General features: G+C 41.0%; 1 protein-coding gene across 1 annotated transcript in view; it reads left to right on the forward strand.

Annotated features, from left to right (window-relative positions):
• Positions 1–21373, forward strand: part of CFTR (CF transmembrane conductance regulator) — a 116011-nt gene that overhangs the window by 75890 nt on the left and 18748 nt on the right. Inside the window, exons 17-23 of the mRNA XM_048500629.1 lie at positions 2142–2404; positions 3918–3997; positions 5483–5633; positions 6345–6572; positions 9622–9722; positions 15482–15727; positions 20223–20378. Of these exons, the coding sequence (XP_048356586.1) occupies positions 2142–2404; positions 3918–3997; positions 5483–5633; positions 6345–6572; positions 9622–9722; positions 15482–15727; positions 20223–20378 (1225 nt within the window). The remainder of the gene's footprint in view (positions 1–2141; positions 2405–3917; positions 3998–5482; positions 5634–6344; positions 6573–9621; positions 9723–15481; positions 15728–20222; positions 20379–21373) is intronic.

Below are 21373 nucleotides of genomic sequence, written 5' to 3' on the forward strand. Positions count from 1 at the left end.
TCCCCTGTCAAAAGCCAAGATTGAAGGTTGCCTTTTTTCATTTTTTAAAAGCCTTTTAAACTTGATATTGATATTACTTATATCAATATTGTGCTGACTGCTTTCATTGCTTTTGCATTTTTAGGAAAATGCCAACCATCAATCCCTGTGGGTTGGGATTGTTGGGTTGGGTTGGGATTGTTCGGTTGGGTTGGGCAGTGGGGACCTACCCCCATTCCTTACAGGGATTCATGACTGGTATTTCCCTAAATATACAAAAGCAATGAAAGCAGGCTGCACAATATCAATATAAGAAATTTCAATATCACATCTGAAGGGCTTTTAAAAAACAAAAAAGGCAACCTTTGATCTTAACTTTTGATGGAGAGTGATCCGGAAGGAGCAAAACCCCAAAACAAGAGGGAAACATCAGTGTTTCTTCTGCTCTCATTAACTGTGGGACTTCAACGCTACAGCTTGGCGTCAGAACAAAAATCTCTTCCTCGCAGCATCTGTACCCTCACTGAGGGGCAGAGCACAAGCATATAATAGACACAAAGTAAGTAATACTTGAATCCATTCCTCCTCCTTCCATTCTAAGACCTCTTCCTCCAATTTAAGTGACTATTCCTCCAGCAGAAAAGTTATTTAACTTGGAGGAAGTATTTAAGCTTTGTTGAACAGAGAGATTGTTGAGTATGTGTTTGTGTGTGTGTGTGTGTGTGTATACACATATTAACTATACACACACACACACATATTAACTATACACACACACACACACACACACACACACATACATACATACATACATACACACACATACATATTAACTATACTGAGCCATCCCCAGGGAGCTGTTCGCATGGGGGGCGCAGCTGCTTCGCAGCCGCGCCGTCCTCACGCCTCCCTAGTGGCGCGAAGCCGCCATTTTCCCACCTCGCTCCCCGAGCAAGGTTGTTGGAAAACGGCAGCTTCCAGCCGCTGCCATGCAAACGGCAGCGGCTGAAAGGTGCCATCCCTCCCCGTTTGCCCAATCGACCTACCTTCTCTGCGACCGTCCGGCGTGTCGCTGAGACCTGGGGACTCACACCCCTGCCCTGCAACTGTGGAGTGGTCGCACAGGGCAGGGGGGGCATGTCTCCTTGCCTCGGCGACATGCTGGATGGTCACAGAGAAGGTAGGTCGATTGGACGAGGGCGCTCCGCGGCGCTGTCTTCCCGTTCGTTACCGGGACCGTTCATGCAAATTGTCCCGGGGGGGGGTTGGGTTGGCGTCATGTACGCCGACCCAGTCCCCAGCGTGGCCGTGCAGAAACGGCCTTAGGATGATGCTATAGTTCGATTCTGTTCAGCTTTCTGAACTATGCATTTCATTCTCCAAGGTACTTTTATTGAGAGCCAGTGTGGTGTAGTAATTATTAGAGCATCAGACTTGGTTGTTAATCCCCACTCTGCCATGGAAGTTCTCTGGGTGACTTGGACTAATCATGCCCACTCAGCCACTCAGGATTCTTATGAGGACAGCTGCTCTTGATCCCCATTAGGGAGAAAGGTGGGCTATGACTGGAGTAGCATAGAGTAATAATACATTTTAGCAAATTCTTACCATTAAGTTGGTTTTCTCAGATCAGCCCTTGGCCAGAGTGCCACGTTATGTATCAGTATATGTAAGGAACTCCAGCAGCTTTTCTGTTCACTTTAGTGGTATCTGAGCACTAATAAGTGCCTCTGAAATATTCATTGAAGTGTATGGAGAAGTCATTCATTACAATGCTGCCTAGTCCCAAGGTTCAGGCATAAAGTGAAATAATAAACAGTTTTACCTAAAGGAGAGTCACATCCTTCAAACCTGTTGTTGTCCATGGGCTTAGAAGGGTATATCTCTTCTTAGTGTGGTACTAAGCATTTTAAATGATTTGTGTAATTGAAATGAAAATGTTCTGTTACAGCTCTGATTGAAAATATTTTTCTTCAGAATCAACATATTGTTTTCAATTTATGAGGAATTCTGATTATATCTTAGTTATATTTTATATTTCACCAGAAGGAAACTTTTCTTCATTACACAAGTCAAGATTCTTTCTCCAGCTTGACATGTTGAAGTAAGAATATAAAGTAACCCAGCCTTGCAATGACCATATGCTTATTTTTGTTTAATAGTGCTGTTGTTCCACCTACAACAAATGCGAGTCAGAACGTTACTTTGAATGAGCTTGACAACTATGCAGTTATTGTTACGAAGACTAGCGCTTATTACATTGTTTACATTTATGTCGGAGTGGCAGATACATTGCTGGCCTTGGGAATCATCAGAGGCTTACCCCTTGTGCATACTCTGATAACAGTTTCTAAAACTCTTCACCGCAAAATGCTGCACGCAGTCCTTCAGGCACCCATGTCTTCCTTCAACACACTGAAAGCAGGTAGACTCAGATCAGCCTGTTATATTTGTGTGGGTTTTTGTTGTATTCAAGAAGAGTGCACTCTTTTGGGGTTTGCCCCACATGTCAGCCTCATTCACTAACCAATTCAGGGCTTTCCAGGTTAAGAGACCCTAAGCAGAGAATGCCTAGGGATTCCTCTTGTCTTCTGGCCACCAACATGACTCTCACTTATGTCTTCCTTCTAGCTACCCACAGCCCCACTTGCCTGTGTATCCCCCTTCCATCCCTGCCCATTTGTGAGCCTTCACAATGATCACATGTCCCTTGGTGCTGGGTGGTATATGCAAATGGGAACTCCACCACTGTGCCTGCCAGGAATGCTGCCTTTGTATGCTCCTGTGCATCAGTCTCTGGCAGTGTGTGGTTGGGGAGTTCTGCAGCAATAAGACTTGCCATGAACTCTGGCCTCCGGCAGCTGTCCCACCTCAAGGTATGCTGAGGCTGACCCTGAACTAATTGATCTATAATAATGGACTGGAGGCAATTCATCCCATTTAAATAGTAATCCTAAACATGCTGAGTTGAAGTCAGCCTCAGTCAAATTCAAAACAAACACAGAAACGTAGCTTGAAGTGAACCCATTAAGGGTAGTGATACAACTTGCTTTAAATTTAACTTCCCAATTTATTTACTTTATGAAATTTGTAAAGAATGCATTTGCCTTATAATATCTCTGCATCCCTGAAATGTGCCCCATCAGTTCCTGATGTGCAGCTTCATCTACATAGACTCATTTAATAGTACATTTTATTGAAATCCCCTTGAACTGTCAAGTAACGAGAGAACTACAGGTCAACAGGGCATAATTTGGGTTAGAAGAATGTAGTTTGAGTTAGGATTGTGCTGTTTGTCCCCTGCTTTGTATGGTTTACCAAATGAGCTACTTCTCTCTACCTTACTACTGTTCTTTTCAAACCATTCCAAACTATTCTATACACTTAATGCACCAATAATAAAGGATAGAGTTAGGATAAAGTTAGCTTATCTTGTTATTGTCTTTTGGCTCACCTTAATACACCAACCCATTGTGCATTTTCCTAGAGTTAGATTGGGTGTCCTGTGAATGCTGTGGTGTACAGTGGGGCACTGGCCTGTATACAGTGATAATATTCTGTCCCTTTATATGTTAATTATTTTATTATATGTTTATTATTTTTGTTTAAAAGACAAGGTGCTATATTGACTTTTCAGGAATAAAATAAGAATTGCAGGAGCTCATCCTGCATACAGAATTGCTGGGTTTCCAGTATGTAATCTGAGTGTATGTGAAATATTACATGTGAGTCTTTTTGCTAGCTAGACTACTTGAAGCTAGATTCTGTTACCCAGAATTAGTTCCTTTTTATAGTGATTTCAGTTCAATTCAGAATTATTACTAAAGCCTATTGTAACACAAACATGTTCACTATTCAGAAAGACTAGATGTATAAAGCAATATGAATAAAATTTTAATTTTGGACATTCCTATATTATTTTTTTCTTCCTCACATAGGTGGCATACTCAACAGATTCTCAAAGGATACAGCAATATTGGATGACCTGCTGCCATTCACAATATTTGATTTTATCCAGGTTTGTATTAGTGAGGAGGGAAGTCATAACATGGTACAGACATGTTTTGCTTTGTTTTTGACAGAAGTTCTCAGTTGTGAAGACAAATGTGACCAACAAAGATTTTCCCCTACATTGTCACCAAAATTACATACTTACCACCAAGTATTTGCTCCCAACAGGTTGTTGTGGTTTGATTGCAAATAATGACCCAGCACATAAATAATGTAAAACTTCAGGAAAGGGGAATTCCAGCACTGCTGCTGAAAATGTTCTCTGCATTCTGTTGAGACAAAGCATGAATAATAGGAATGGCTTCTCTTGTTAAGTATTTGAGATTATGTTTCCTCTCCATGACTTTCTTGCTACTGCATCCTGGATGTCTTTTTTAACTGCCGAAGGATAGCCATGTTATTCTATTGCAACAAAATAAATCAGAAGTAAATAAAACAGGTATCACTGGACTACTATTTTAGATCTCTGTTTGCCACAGTTTGGTTGCATTCCACAAACCACCTTCTCTACTGTGATCCTTCTAAAATCAATAAGATTATTCTGGAGTAATAGATTTGATTATGATTGCTTTTGTTCCAGTCCATTGGACTGAGTATGAGAACTGGAATGTGTGTCAGGCTAATTGTTTAGCAGATTATTTAGAAACCATATAAACCTTGTACCTTCTGACATCCACAGGACAGTATTTGCTGGTATAAGCCCAGTGGTGAGATTCAAATAATTTAACAACTGGTTCCAGTATTGGGATTCAAATAATTTAACAATTGGTTCTTTACAAGCACCATTTTAATAACCGTTTCTGCCAAAGTGGTGCGAACCTGTTGAATCCCACCACCATATAAGCCTATATAGCAACCACACTGTGCACTTCATCACCTGTTGGGTCCAGCCCCAAGAATGTGTTTTGTTGCTGTCCAATCACAGGCTTTTTCTGTTATTACCCCATCACTGTTGGACAGTCTCCCAGCTCCAGAAGAACTGAGACAGACTTGGTCTCTCCTGGTTTTTTTCCCATAAAAGATGTTAAACCTGAACTTTTGAAGAGATATTTTGGGGGCTCTTGGTATATTATAGCCAGGTAGAACTTTGGAGAGAGGGTTCTATAAAAAATTATTAAGTTTGTAGGCTGTTTTAGTTGTTGATGTCTTTGTGTTATGATTTGGATTTGGATTTGTTACCTGCCTGGGAGAAAGGCCCATACATATTTTAAAGTAATAAAGGAAGTTACTTATCCCAGGCTGTCTTGAAAATACTCTTTTAAAAATGATTGCCCATTATTATGGTTACCAGCTCTGGGTTGGGAACTACTTGGAGATTTGGAGTAGCAGAGTGCTGGACTTGGAGTAGCAGAGTGCTCGACTAGATGGACTCTGGTCTGATCCAGCAGGCTCTTTCTTATGTTCTTAATTCTGGGAAAAGTAAATTTCAAATTACTAGTTTTTAAAATTAGGAGAAAGAAACTGCTTATTCTGTTTTGATTTCCTTTCACAGCTAATACTTATTGTGGTTGGGGCTATAGCCGTCGTCTCCTTTGTACAGCCTTACATCTTCCTGGCATCTGTCCCTGTGATTGGAGCCTTTATTTTGTTAAGAGCATACTTCCTGCATACCTCTCAGCAGCTCAAACAACTGGAATCTGAAGGTAAAGCCAACAAAATAAGTAGAATCCAAAAATATACCAAAGTAACTTGAACAGTCTTCTGACTTTTCCAGATTTCTTTGAATAACCAAGATGTAATATTTTTTGAAAACAAAGCACTGTGACAGAAGAGTGTGCTCTGCTTTGATAATGAAAAAGAGGATAAAATGTAGATGTAGTCTACACACCAGAAAATAACACCAGATATGAAATATGCGTATTTGTTGGAAGTAGATTCATTTTAGTTTGTTAGGAAAGGTTCCCCCCTTTTTTTCTTTTGGTCATCATCAACTTACAACTGACTTATGGAGATAACTGGTGGAATTTTTCAAGGCAAGTGATACTGTAAGATGGTTTGACATTGCCTTCTTCTGCATCATGACCTTGGTATTTCTTGGAAGTCTGCCATCGAAGTATTAGCCGGAGTCAAGTTTCTTGATCTCAGCACAAAACTGAAAACTGGATAACAGTTTGCAAAAATCTTTTTTTGTAGCATACAGTTTCTGATACAGCATTTTCAAATCTGTTCACATTGATCAAGAAACATCAACCTTTAACGATCATAGTTATCATTCAGTGAAATATCATTGTGCATGTTCAGTGAAACTACATAGTTATACACCAAAAGAAAGCATAGCAGGAACTGAAGGAATTTGTTATGTACATATGGAAGTTTCATTGTGAAAGATACTAAAAATATTGTGTCTTTTTCAGCAAGAAGTCCAATTTTCACACATCTGGTTACAAGCTTAAAGGGGCTTTGGACACTGAGAGCTTTTGGACGGCAACGCTATTTTGAGACACTATTCCATAAAGCTTTGAACTTGCACACAGCAAACTGGTTCCTCTATCTGTCCACATTACGATGGTTCCAGATGAGAATGGAAATGATTTTTGTTGTATTCTTCATCGTTGTAACATTTGTTTCCATTGCAACTACAGGTATATAGTTATATTTTTCTACCAAGTAAATGTGCTGAACATATTAAAAAGTACTTAGGTATGAATCATTAATAGTCATTGCTAATTACTGGATGTAAGCTTCTCCAATTCAGTATTTTCTGCAGTCTTGTTGCAGAAGACTTTGCTGTGTAAGAGAACACTAACCGTACTTCCTAAGACCCTTTGAAGAATCTGAGACTTGGATCCTAAGTCTTGCTTCCACTAGCTTCCACTTGGATCCTAAGTCTTGCTTCCACTAGCTCTCTTCTGTTGGGGAGGTGGTTGTCAGCTGGGCAGTGCCTTCTTCCACTGCTAGGAGCCACCAGTGGAAAGAGCTGTACAGTGGATGACCTACTATTCAGTGGTTGAAGTGGGGTGCAGATACAAACAAGGCTCAGGATTTAAGGCTGTGTACCACAGAGTGAAGGCCAAACAATACATTATTTTGGAGAGCCATGATCAGATCATCCACTGTGAACCTCTCTGGTAAAAAGCAGCTGCTTAAATGGTGTAAGTACCAATTTGGATTGGAAATGCAGTGTTGGCAGAGGGTTTTTTAAAGAACACTTTCTCCTGTGCTCTTTCCTGGTAAAATCTACCGATACTCCCTGCTGTATGTTGCTATTATTCCTGGTAGAGGAAAAAGGCTGGCACCTATATTGTAACCTTCATTTTTTCCTACTGCTAATCCAATAACACACGGTGGGCTGGCAGAGATTTATACCTGGGAATTGCACTGTATAGGAAGTAAGGACCTTGTCTTCAACTGTAGTGAAAAGGATGGTGGAAACTGCAGGGGAGGAATGGCTAGAGAATAGGTGTAAAGAAGACCTGCCACTGGCCAGATAGCCCACTCCCAATGAGAGGGGAAAGGAAACAAGATCAACAAAGGAAAAAAGAGAGCTGGGCTTGCTCTAGATCAGGGGTAAGGAACCTGCGGCTCTCCAGATGTTCAGGAACTACAATTCCCATCAGCCTCTGTCAGCATGGCCAATTGGCCATGCTGGTAGAAAGGCTGATGGGAACCTCGCGGCTCTCAGATGTTCAGGAACTACAATTCCCATCAGCCTCTGTCAGCATGTGGTGGCATGCTGAAGAGCTGATAAGAATGTAGGCCCTATCTGGAAGGAAAACCACTGGGATATCTATAGATGCTGCCCCTGGCCTATAGTCATAGCACTGTGACACCCAGTGCTATGTTGTCACTGTGCAAAGAATAGTGACAGTGAGTGAATGTGGTCTTAATACAAGGAACAGATAAAGGGAATTATTTGAAAGTCACATTCCTGTGTTAATTCTTCATACAGGTAGCAATGATATGGGATAAAATATTTTCCATCTTTTCATACTGAAGATGAAAATGTTTCCTAGTGTAAAGTGCAATTTGGCTTTGAGTGACAGTGATTTTTGATGCTGAATGTGGTTTTACAAGAGTTACTGACAAAGCTATGTCTGCACCTTCCACTAGTGAAATTTCAGTGAAGAAGCTTACTTTCCCCAAACTCAGGTCCAGTTACATTTCTGTACAATGCCACCAAACCATTGCTGTTAACTAAAATTGACCTGTCCCAGTACTTGTAGCACTACAATATTGAGAAACATGAAATTCTAGGACACAGCCTTTTTCATTTTTTAGTCCCAAACAATTCTTACCCAGGATTCACTTAAACTTCTGAATCTGATAAAGTTCTTCTTCTTCCTGGAATTAGCAAATGGGTACATCTGAACGTTCTGCAGTATTTCCTGTACCATGTCATATAATTCTAATGCCTAGTGGGTTCCATTTTGGATGTCTTAGATTTGCCTGCAACATTGTCCCTTACTCAAGTTGCAGTTCTGTTTAGTTTGTCCCATGTTGGTTCACTATTAGTCTCTGTGAATATCTTGCATTTTGTACTCAAATAGGAATATCTAAGTACAAAATTTGTATTCCCTCCTCTCATGATTTAAGTGCTGAATGTGATTAAATAAAGCTGTCTATGACAGCTTTCAAAAAGAAGACATCTCCTTAGGCTCATTAAAAATTAATTTGGTCTTTAGAAGATCTGATGCAAACTTCTGAATTCCCCTTCACAAAACAGCTGCAGAAAATAAATACTAGTATGGTGTCTATGGTGGATGGGTAGATTATGTTTTTTAAATAATGAAATGGCTCAGATAATTGATTGTTTTAATTGTAAGCCATATCACAAAGAATTGTAGAGAAGTGGCATAAAATCTAATAAAGTAAATTGAATGGATGAAAAACATCAGGAGGCACTTATCAAGAAGGTGAACACCTCTTAATCAGGGGTGGTTTTAGCCAGTGGGCCACAGAGACAGCTGCTTGAGGCCCCACATGGTAGGGCGCAAATGCCCATGGCCTAGCCTCCTGAAATGGGGTCAAAGCAGAAAAAGAGCAGGGATCTGCTGCCCCTCACACTTATCTTGAGTGGGGCTTGGGCAGCCTGCTTCTATCAGTGACACTGGCTCCTGCCTACTAGTTACAGCTTCAGGTGAACCCTGGGAAGTGACTGTGATTCTGAGGCCCCTTCCTGGTCTTCCGCTCAAGACTTCAGAATCGCCAAGATTGCTCCTGCTCTTAATGTGTTAACTTTCATTGGGAGAAAGCAGGCTGTGGAAACTCGAAATTATGACTGTCAATAACAGAAAATAGAATACATCATGCAGCACAACTTCTTTGTGTTGTATTAAGTGACAAATGAGCAAAACTGAATGGTGGTGAATAAGGAACATTGCAAAGTGTAGGTTTATTGTCACTAGTCTGTACAGCAATTGACCAGGTACACTGCTCAGTTCTCACATAGTTCCTGTTCAGTAAGAACAGAGCAGATTCAGAGGAGCAAGGTCAAGAACAGGATCCCCAAGTCATGGACCATCTAACTTGGTTCAAAAGTTGGCCAGACATCCAGTCTCTTAGAAACTGTGTGGAATAAGAAAGTACTGTAAGAAAAAACACATTTGAAGATAAAGTCTGTGAGCTGAGAGCTGATTGCACATGACTTTTTCATTGCACATGAGGATTTAAAATATGTCTTTTCAATTGCAGGTAATGGGGAAGGAAAAATCGGAATTATTCTTACATTAGCCATGAATATTATGGGAACCTTACAATGGGCAATAAACTCAAGCATAGATGTAGACAGTCTGGTAAGACTCACAGGAATTCCTTGGAACACAACATTTTATTTTACTTTCCAATTTTGTTGTTAATTTCACACATTTATGTGCATGAACTTTCACATTTCAGCTGCAGAAAGTACATTTAAATTATTGATATAATGTACCAATAATTCAGTTTTCACATTTATTGCATTTCATGAAACTTACAACTGGGATTAGAGCCAAGGTAAACATTAAAAAAATTCTGAAAAACTATAATATAGATACTTATATACTTTATTCATAATATTTATAGTCTGTTATTGCCATTAATAATATTCAAGATAAATGACGTTTAAAAACACTGTAGCAATAAATGTATTGGCAACAAATATTAGCAGCATTAGCAAAAATCACAGGAATCAAGATAAATCAAACAAAAGCCAAGAAAATTAAAATGGTTTTCATCTGACAATAGCATAAGTACCCAGTGAGCATTATGAAGGGGCTCCACAAACAGAGGTGGATTCCTGTATGAAGAATCACATGGACTGACTGCACAATTTTGTTATGATGTTTCTGAGACATTTGTTCCTTAAGTTTCCCCCCTTTATTCTTTAAGTTTCTACAGAACCTTGACAGCCCAAAGTTTACCAATCCCCCCCCCTCCCTGGAAATACAGTAGTCACCTTTTTCTGATTGGTGTTTTAATTAGAACTTGAACATAAGCAATTTATTAAGTCACAGTCTTTGAAACATAAACATCTATTACAAAGACTGTACGAAATAAGAATTTGGAGACTGAAACTATACAAACTGGAATTTGAATAGAGCTATAGTGTTACTTCCAAAAATTAGAGAAAACTAACAGTGTGCATACCATGGACAGCTAGGGTGACAAATGCAGAAGTCTTGAGCTGCATAAAACCAGATACATCACTAGAAGGGAAAATAACCAGGCTCAGACTTATATACTTCAGTTATGTGTTACGATCAAATTCGCTAGAAAAATCTATGATGCTTGGACTTGTCAATGGTGGGAGAAGACCTGGACGCCAAAGGATACAATGGCTAGATACTATAAAACCTGATACAGGCATGAGCATCAACCAGCTGAAGGAAGAAGTACTTAATTGAAAAATGTGGAAAGAGCTTGCATATCGGGTTGTCCAGGGTCGAGAACGACTGAATGGATAACATCATCATCAACAGTGCAATCCAGGAGAGGCACAATTGCTGAGGAGATGGCGTGAGCCCTGCACCAGTGTAAATGCCACTTACACTGATGGTGGGAAGACATGCCAGTGATGAAGGGAGCATTCAGTTTTAGTCAGTTTCCCTATTTGCTGGTGCACACTCAGTGAAAAGCAGTGGCACAGCCCATTGTGCTTCATAAGCCATTTGCATGGAGAAAGGGGCTGCATCACTTTTTGCTTGCTTGCCAAGGCACATCACTCCTCTTACGAGGCAACACATCTGCACCAGGCTCAGCCGCACCACAACTCCCCTCCTTTCCAAGACTGCACTACCCATTTAATTCAGATTTAAATTTGAAACCCTTTCTCTATCCAGAATAATAAATTAGTTTTCCCACTTCTGCCTGAGCAGCAGCTCTGTAACGTGCATTCAAGCATCCCAGGAAATGTACTTTGCAGTCTTATACATATCTGTTTCCTGGATAGCAGAAGATTCCATGGGGCTTTTGCAGTTAATTTCTCAAAAATTAGTTGTTTATTTTCAGGAAAAAAAATTTGGGTGCGGAGATTATTTTAGATATAGTATTCATTAGGGAGTTTCATAGGCACAAGCTAACCTAAAGAAAGCTTTAAAAAAATCAAGTTATATGAATTCATCTGTATTAAAATGTCATCTTTAATTTTAAATACAGCCCTGTGGGCCCAGGTTCAATCCTGAATGAGTGTGTGAGTGTTAACTGTTATCAAGTCACTTGATTACTATCCAAGTCATTTGATCCGCTATCCTGGGTCTCCACTCTGATGGTGGTCTCTCAGCGCCTACAAATGATGTCCAGGTAGAAAAAACAAATGTTCTGCCTGAAGGGGTGGCAGTACTGTTTTCCAAACACTGTACCTGCCCTGCACCTGGAAACTTGGGAGGAATTGCTGCCACAGGGGCAATGTTAACATTATAGGTAAGAATTGTTCCCAATGCATTGGGTGTTGATGATGGCAAATTCCCACCACCAAGCTAGTGACAATTCTTCTGCAAACCTGAGGCTCTTCTCAGATTATAGAAAGATCTCTCTTGTTGGTCTATAGCCCCAGTTTCCAGATGTAAGATTGCACAGATGGGGCTACATTGATTAGATATATTGATATCTTGTGCCCAGAATTTAAAAATGATGATGTCATGCATCTGTGAACTCTGCAGAGTAAGAGCTTCTTGTTTATCTTTCCCTATGCTGCCTGCCTCTTCCCAGCTTTGTTCCTGAGAACCGAGGGATCATCAGAGATAGCATGAGTGGCAATGTAGGAATGAGAGTGGCAGAAATCATTCCTCTTCCACAAATGGGGTTAAGAGCTTGGTAGTTCTCATGGACCCTACCTTGCTGTTTAAAAAACAGCAGGTTGAAGGGTGGCCAGGAGTGCCTCTATCAAATCCCACTGTTTAGATCACCAGCCACCAAAGAGTGGCTAGTAATTTTGAGCTTTATGTTTAAGGCCAAAATGAATCAAGAGCACCAGTCAAGGTTTAATATTTTAGAACTAAACAAATGCAGTTTTCAGAAGTGACTACATGACACACAAACCAACCAACCCCCCCTCAGTGAATTAAGCTAAAGTCTTGCTATTCTTTCCCACCATTAGAAGACAAATATGCTCTTCTATAAAGTTTGCTTTCTCATGGTCTGCAGCTCACATTGTTGTTTTAGGGACTCTAAAGTCGACATAAGCTAATACCTATGTTTAAGGAAGTGCCATTAGTCTTGATACAGAATAAACTGCTGTAGGAAGTGGTTGTCAAACCCTATGGTTTTGTCACTGTATAATTTACAGTGTGTTTTCAGAAGGTTAAAGGAAATTGGATGGAAAAACAACAGATTGCTCATTCAGTTTCCTCCTCCAAAACACCAGATTAGTTGATCAGTTTAGAATTTGACCACAGCAATGTGTTTCAATTTTTGCCTTTGTGTTTATAGTGCCTCACAAACCTTAGTAAGTTTCTAGATATTCTGTGCAGTATGCTGCAGAGGAAGAAATGCTGGTTATGAATTAAGGTGACAACTGTGCTGTGGCTGGAATACAGCAATCAACAGTTCCATACTTTATTATACAATTAATGCCCACCCACCCCAAACTCTCTCTTTGTAAGATTCATAAAATAAAACAAACAATGTGACAAGGTTCATATGAAGCCTAGCCTAGTCTTATCACATTCCTTCAAGTCCCAGAAGCAAAGTAGCCAGAAGCGTCCTTTGCTGATGTTCAGTTTTGTGTTTCTCACAATGCTGGCATAATGTAAATGTTTCCTAAATAAATAAATATTAACATCCCCATGGAACCACAGCTGTGATGCTGTGCCACCTTCAAAGGAATTTCAGGCAGTGCAGAAAGGCATACATAACATGAAAAACCTGAAAAGTGCCCATAGGAAAAAATGGACTTATGCCACACTTCTGTCTGCAGCAGGAAGGGGGCGGGGATGTTCCTGGGCTGAAAGCCTGGTGGAAGCTGACTAAAGTTGGTTCCACTCCAGGAATGCCCCTAGCTTGCCCCCACCTGTGCTGGTGTCCTCTTGTTTGCTGGCATGGCTCTGGGCAGCCTCTTCTAGGTCAGGTACCCAGAGCTGTGCAGTACCCACCCACTGCCCTGTTTGCCCTCCGCATCTGCGAAGGTGACACTTGTGCCGTCAGTGTGGGCAAATGGTCACTTCCAGGATGCGCTTTACCCACCCCACTCTGGATTGGACTATTAAACAACCATTGACGTTGTAGCAAGATTCAACTGTAACCCACATCCAGATTTGGGCTAAGTGGATGAACTGTTACATACGATTCAGTGTTTCTGAAATAAACTATTCAAAAGTATGCAAAGTCAACTTTTTTTGTCTAAAGGTACTTCAGATGTGTCCTTTAGCTTCTTCCATGTGATAATGTGTGAGACTATGGTCCCTTCCGCACAGCACAAAAAAGACATCCTTGGGACATCTTAAACAGAGGCATTCCCAAAATCAGACGTCCAGGGGATGTTTAAAAAGAAGTGGCTTCTTCCAGGCAGCAAAATTATTATGGGGAAAAGAGGCTGTTTCTCACTCTCTGGTCAGTTTCACCCTCAGCTTGCTCCTAATATTTTATGTGCAGCTGAAGGTATTCTCCCTGTCTCCATTTGCTGAAGGTAGCCCAGGACGTTTGCTCTGCAGGATCCGATCCTGGATGCCTTTTCAGCCCAAAAGGTACATAGTTGTACTGAGCTGGTTCTGCTGATTCTGGCAACATATAGTTTACCTATTTATTTACCATTTTTGAGGTGCTATCTCCATAGCTATGCAAACACACATAAGAGAATCTAAGCCTCTTGGAAAACGAGTATGCTTCCCATTGAAATGCCCTACTAAGTCAATCCATGTGGGTCAGGTCAGCCCAATGCTTTTCAATGGATGGCAGACCCATCTTTCAAACTGCTATCTTATCTTATTTGTGTCTGCATAGCTATAAAGATAGCTCCTCGAATTTGATTTTTAAAAAACTAGGTAAACTATATATTGCCAGAATTGGCAGAACTAGCTGATTAAAACTATGTACTTTTTGGCCTGAAAAGGTGCCCAGGATTGGATCCTGGAGAGAAAATGTTCTGGAACAACCTTTAGCAGGGATAATCCTTTCAGTTGCACACAAAATGTCAGACACAAACTGAGGGTGAAACTGACCAAAGGGCAAAACGGTTGGGCAGGAAACATAAGATGCCTCCTGAGCTTTGCATTCCACACAGCCAGGAAGGAGACACCTTGCAGGCAGCTTGAGGGGGAAAGGTGTATTTTGAAGGATTTTTTAAAAACATCTTGAGCAGAAATAAGGCATCCTAAGGATGTCTTGAGAAAAAGGCTGTTCAGAGTGTCTTCCCAGAAGCCTTTTATTTTATTTTATTTTATTTGCATCCTCAGGATGTCTTATTTCAGCTGTCTGGAACAGACCCCTATGTTCCTTCAGTTACATGGGGAAAATATCCTCATGTATCAGTTCACATGATTGCAGCAACTCATGTGATCATGGCAGTTCCAAAAAGTACAAAAGTAATCACTGCAATTATGTGCACCACATAGTACTTCCTCCTCCCCACCCATGCATATGTAGAAGCACTGTGCCGTTTGTTGGAGAAATGTGGTAGTAGAGTTGATCCTGCTTTATTTTAAGACACATACACCCCCCCATATCCCGACACCCCATTACACTAATGCACTGGGATTGTAAATTTCAGTCATAGCATGAATAGCATATATAAGAAGGAATAAATGTGTTAGAGGATCCAATAATTTGTGCTCATATTTTCACATTAAATGAATTTGCTGCTGTTAGGATTCCATTTTCTATTATACTTTCAGTACAGTCCTAAGCAGAGTTTTTACTTATTATTTGTTTACTCCATTTGTACTCAACTTTTCTCCCCATGGAGACCCAAAGTGGATTACAAGATTCAGCCCTTGTTCATTAAAGTCAACAAACGTAGAAGGATGTAACTCTTCCTGGAATTGCCCTGGTGAGACCCAAGAGAATGAAGTTTGTAAACTTCTGGGGCAAAGTCTATACAGGATAAAAGAATGTTCTTTGTGTTATTTCTTCTGGTTTTTAGATGCGGTCCGTAAGCCGAATTTTTAAGTTCATTGATATGCCAACAGAGGAAACCAAATCCAGTACTCTATTGCCACAAAATCAGCAGCTTTCTAATACTGTAATAATCGAGAATCAACATGCAAGTGCTGAGAACAACTGGCCATCTGGTGGACAAATGATGGTGAAAAACCTCACAGCCAAGTATGTAGATGGAGAATTGGCTGTACTAGAAAATATCTCCTTTTCAATAAGTCCAGGACAAAGGGTGAGAATATTTTTTGTTCATGTGTCTTCATATAAACCACCTAACAAAGTGGCAGCACTGCTGCTAAACAAAATAATGAAGCAGTTCTTGATGTCTAACCCATAGCAATTTATGGTAAGTGTCTATATTACTATGGTTTGATGGTGGAGGATCTGGTTGGAATTCACAGGGTCCCAGGATCAATTCTCAGCCTCTCCAGCTAAAACTGAATAGTAGGTGGTGAGAAAGAGCTCTGGCCTGAGATCCTGGAGAGCTGCCACTAGTCTGAGGAGACCTTACCAATCTTGATAGCTCAGTGGTCTAACTCAGTACATGGCAGCTTCTTATGGCATGAATATGCTGAGGAAGAATTCATTCGGTTGATTTCAACCTAAATTAAAAATAACCTGCACCTGAAATGAATCTAAAATTATTAGAAGTGTTGGGATTGTTTAAGAGCTGGTTATTGTGAAAGTCTGGAGTATGAATTACAGGGGCATACCTAGGCAAACTAGCGCCCGGGGACAAAACCTGAGTTTGGCGCCCCCCCCCGGCCCGGTGTATGGGCGGCCACCTGCCCCCCCATGACCAAACAATGATTTTTTGTACCAGCTCACAAATCACCTCCCACTCCCATCAGAACATACATGGCTCTCTACCCACCAACTCTTTTCCTAATTTCCTAATCACAACAACCCTATGAGGTGAGGTTGTAAGCCTGGCTAACTCAAGCCAGTGCAAGTGGGGTATTAAGCATGTAAATCTCTCACAAATCACCCCCAGCAAAACATTTACCAAACAAATGTCAGCATCATCTCTCTAAAACACCTCAGTGGAATCCACTTTCATTGGTGTTTTAAACTGGGGGGAGCTCAGATTCTTCTTTTTAAATCTACCTTAAAAGGGAGAATCTAGGGGTCCCAGTTAAAACAAAATTAGAAAAGTGATGCTTTGTTCGAGGTGGATTCTCTCCATCCTGAAACAGCACATCACTTTTGAGGGTTGGAGATTCAGATGAAACAAATAGCAAATTCGGCTGGAATCTGGGCAAATTTGGGCACATTGGGCACACAAAAAAATTGTCCGATTATGTCCTACCCAAAAATTAACAAATGCGAATGCAAAAGTATTTGGAGTTTTGGGGGGGTATTTGCTTTTGGTGTTTTTTTCAGCCTGCAGGGAGCGCTTTATTTTAAAGCTAGCAGCACACCCATGATTTCAGGGCATCATCCAGAGACTGCCCTGATGATACCACCTAAGATTTGGCGATGTTTGGTTCAGGGGAAGCAGAAGTTATGGATATGCCCAAATGGAATGCCCCCCATCCCCACATTTCAATGGGAGCCCTAACCTGAGATGGGGGCTACCCATTTGAGGGACCATAACTTTGGTTCCTTTGAACATAACTTCACCAAACTTAGGGTGGCATCATAAGATTAGTTAACACAGGATACCCCAATGTTTTGGTGTCACTAGCTTTAAAAATACATCCCTTCCAGGCACCCCAAGAAATTTGCCCAAGATTGCTTTGTTTTGCAATGACTTTGCTCCATTGTGGAATTTCTGAGGAGCCAGGCTGCACACATTTTTTTTTTTTTTTGAAGATAGAGGCGCCAGACTTTCAAGGTGGCTCAAAGAGGCCTTGAGGTAATAGCATCCAATCTTGGTGGAAGGCTTTGCTTCCTGGGTGGAGGGGGGGAGTTGAGAAGAGAGTTCTGGAGAGAACTCAGCCCACAGGCTTTCAATGGCTGCAAGAGCGGGGAAACAAAATGAAGCCTGTTTGGGGGGCCCATAAAATTGAACCCCCCCCAAACCAAAGGTCTCCCAAACCTGGATGCTATTACCAGGAGGCCCTCCTAGAGCCACCCTGAAAGTCTAGTGCCTCCCTATCTTCAAAAATGTACCTACACACTCAAGAAATTCCCCATTGTAAGCTACAATGGAGCAAAGTCACTACAAAACAAAGAATCTTGGGCAAATTCCTTGGGGTGCCTGGAAGGGTGTATTTTTTAGAAGCTAGAAGTGACACCAAATTTTCAAGGGTATCATCCTGTTAACTATTCTTATGACGCCACTTTTAAAGTTTGGGTGAAGTTACATGTTCCAGGGAACCAAAGTTATGGTCCCTCAAATGGGTAGCCCCCATCTCCTGTTAGCTTCCATTGAAAACAATGGGGATGGGGGGCACCCCATTTGGGGGTCCATAACTTTGCTTCCCCTGAGCCAAACATCACCAAATTTGGCTGGTATCATCAGGACAGTCTCTGGATGGTACCCTGAAATTTTGGTGCCACTAGCTTTAAGAATGCGCCCCCCTGCAGGCTGGAACGTGAAAAACACTTAAAAAATTTAAAAACACGCTTGACCACAGATGCTGAAGCCCCCCACGTGACCAGAGTAAGGGCGCCCAAGATAAAGGGTACCCCCTGTCCCTAGGCAGGAACGCCACTGATGAATTACATATCCAGGCAAGAATTCTAATTTCCTGTACCTATGCTTGCATTTGGCTTCATTGTCTCATTTTATGTTTTCCTTGTCCGGTGGAAAGCTGTACTAATAAACGTAGGTTTGGGGCAGACTGACCCAAATAGAAAAGAATACAGATTGGTGTGCTTGTAATGCATCACTGGTCACTGTGTTTAAAGCTCCATAAACTTTGAAGGACCAACTTTTCTACCTTTGAAAAAGTTAATGTTGCTGAAGCCAACTCTATGTATCTGAGTCAAAGTGCTGAATAAACAGCTAACTACTTTCAGTAGCCTATGCATATTCTGTAAAACCTGTAAGTGTCTAGTCAAGAAAAGTCTTAATAAACAAAGGCTACGAAATAACACTTGCCATATTTGACAAAGAATGGCAGCCTTGACACACATTGAAAGTAAGGTGAATCAGCTTCGGTTCATGCATTAATGAGCTCCACATGTACAGAGATAAAAAAGGGTAACTATTATTTGAAAATTTCTAGCACTCTCTTAAAGCAAGAATATAACATAGTAATTAAAAAGGCTTTCAAGCAAGGATTGGAAACAGGTCTGGAAAACAGCTCCTGTCCTTTTAATAGAGGCTTAATGTGAGGCCCTTTCTGCATGGACCCAAGCGGGGGTGCGTCTGCATAAACAATGCCAACGCACACACACCCCGGACTGTTTGCACGGACGGTCCCGGTGGGGTGCAGGCGACAGCGCAGCCTGTGTACAGGCTGCGCCATCCCTGAACGCTATACCTCGTCTCCTGGCTTCCGGCGCATCGCAGAACGAACGGCAGCGGTTGGAAGACATTGCTTCTGAAAAACCTTGCTCAGGGAGCAAGGTTCGGAAGCAGAGTCTTCGTGCCACTTGGGGGTGGCGAGGTCAGCGCTGCTGTGATACAGCGGGGGCAGCCATGCGAACCCCTCCCCAGGGACCTGCGAACCCCTCCCGTGCGAACCCCTCCCCAGAAATGGGTATCTGAAGCTTTTCATAGCATGAAGATGAACAAGATCTCATAAAGCCTCTTAAAAGAAATGGACCCCCCCCCCCAGCAGTTGGCAACCCAAGTCACACATAAGGCTCTAGGAAGCTAACATGTAAATTGAATTTGAGAACTGCAAATGAAGTTGAGCTGAAGAGCTTCTTATGAAAACAAGCTGGAGCCATAATTCTGTGTGTTTATTGCCACCAAGTTATTATGTGTGTGTAAATTACCACCTAGTTAAAGCATACTCCTGGCAACCCCAACAAAGGGGCTTTCAAGACAAATGAGAAGCGGAGGTGCTTTCCTCTGCAGAATCTTAGAGGTCCCCCTTCCATGTACTGACCCTGCTTACCTTTCAAGATCTGATGTGACCGGCTATACTGTGCTGCAGTGACATAGGTATATGGGGTGGGTTCGGTGACTGAGGGCTTTCCAGTTGTTCCATTCCATACATTGTTTCAAGCAAGTAATGGGAGGGGTTTGAACCCGAGGAAACCCCCCCCCTTACTTACATCCCTGCTGTGCTGCCTTCCTTCCTTCCTCCTCAATCATGAACAACCAATAAAAAAATTAAAACTCTTGAAGTTGTGAATGAATTTAATGGAATTCAACATTGGACAAACAAGCTGCAAACTTAAGAATATTGTCCTAAGAAGTGAGCCCGACTGAATAAAATGGACTTTACTTCCAAGTAGTCCTGTTTAGGATGGCTCTGAGAATTACATAATTTAGATGTGAGCCTGTTGACTGCGTGACATTTGGAAGCTAGACTTTGATGTAATTTTTCTAGTTCTGAAAAATGACATTTGGTGAAGGATATAAATAGAAGTGTTTTCTGACTGTAAAGACAGAAGAGCAGATTCTGTTACTGGTTAATTGAAGTAGCACTTCATATCATCAGAATCCATCCCCAGCACTGGTTATTAATGCTGCTAGAGCATTAATATTCATGATTTCAAACCCATTGCAACATAACCCATAAAGTCTTGTGCTTTGTTAAATTTGAACATAATTAATTTATGGCAGCAGCTTCTTCATTAATTTATGTTTATAAATATTGCAGGTGGGCCTTTTAGGAAGAACTGGCTCTGGGAAGAGCACTTTGCTCTTTGCCTTGTTAAGACTGATGAATACAGAAGGGGATATTCAAATTGATGACATCTCCTGGAACACAGTTTCTGTTCAGCAGTGGAGAAAAGCATTCGGAGTAATACCACAGGTAAATTTACAGAGGAAAAAGTTTGTTTCGTTTAAATCACTTTGCCTGTACAAAAACACCAAATACACTTGTTCAGCTATAAATGACAAACACAAAGTAAATAGCAAAGTACAAAACTTCCAAGTAGAACTGAACATGTGTCTATGGCCACATGCCCTGTTATGGTCTTTCAAAGGTCTGTACTTTATGACTGGTAATTCCAGGGCATACTGTTGAAAATGTAAAGATGCAGTATGTCAAAAGATACCTTACAGGCTCCTTGAAAATGCCTTTCAACCAAACATATTTACCTTAAGTTAAAAGCGAGATAGATTTGCATTATAAAATCTCATAACTTGACTCTCCTTTATGGGAATGCCCAAGTGACTCTGCTAACAATGTTACATTTACACACTATCAATATTGTGCTTCAGATGGAAAATACGTATTCAGAATATTTATCTATAATTCCACTTTTCCCTTCTGAAAAAGTTTTAAGTACCAACCATTAGTTTACAGTGCAATCCATAACTGAGTTACAACAGTCGAAGTCCATTGACTTCAGTGGGCTTAGAGTGGAGTAACTGTTCTGTATTGTGGCGACTTTATAGCAGTTGCAAAATTGTGAGTCAGTGCAGAGAGACCACCTTTGATTTTAATCAGTTTGCTACTGTCTGCATATATTCTAGAGTAGCATATGTTTCAAATCAAGCGAGGCATGGCTAGGTTTGGGGGTTTTTTTTAACACATGCTAAGAGTTGGATACTTCCTTTTTGTTAAAACAAGGAAGGCTGCTCTGAAGAAAAGAGTCTTTTTCTTCCACAGCAAGACTCCTTTATCCAGAGACAGAATCTGCTTAGCAGAAGGGAGCCATAGGATCCAATTGTAAGTTTTGCCTGATTTTGTATTCAATTCTAGAAGGGCCTCTTGCTGTGCTCAGCCCAAAAAAAGTCAAAACAATTTTATTTCTCTGCAGTAACTATGGAATTTTGTATTCAACTTGTGAAAACAGATTG

Source organism: Sphaerodactylus townsendi, linkage group LG06 (genome assembly GCF_021028975.2).
Source record: "Sphaerodactylus townsendi isolate TG3544 linkage group LG06, MPM_Stown_v2.3, whole genome shotgun sequence".
NCBI classification, from domain to species: Eukaryota; Metazoa; Chordata; class Lepidosauria; order Squamata; family Sphaerodactylidae; genus Sphaerodactylus; species Sphaerodactylus townsendi.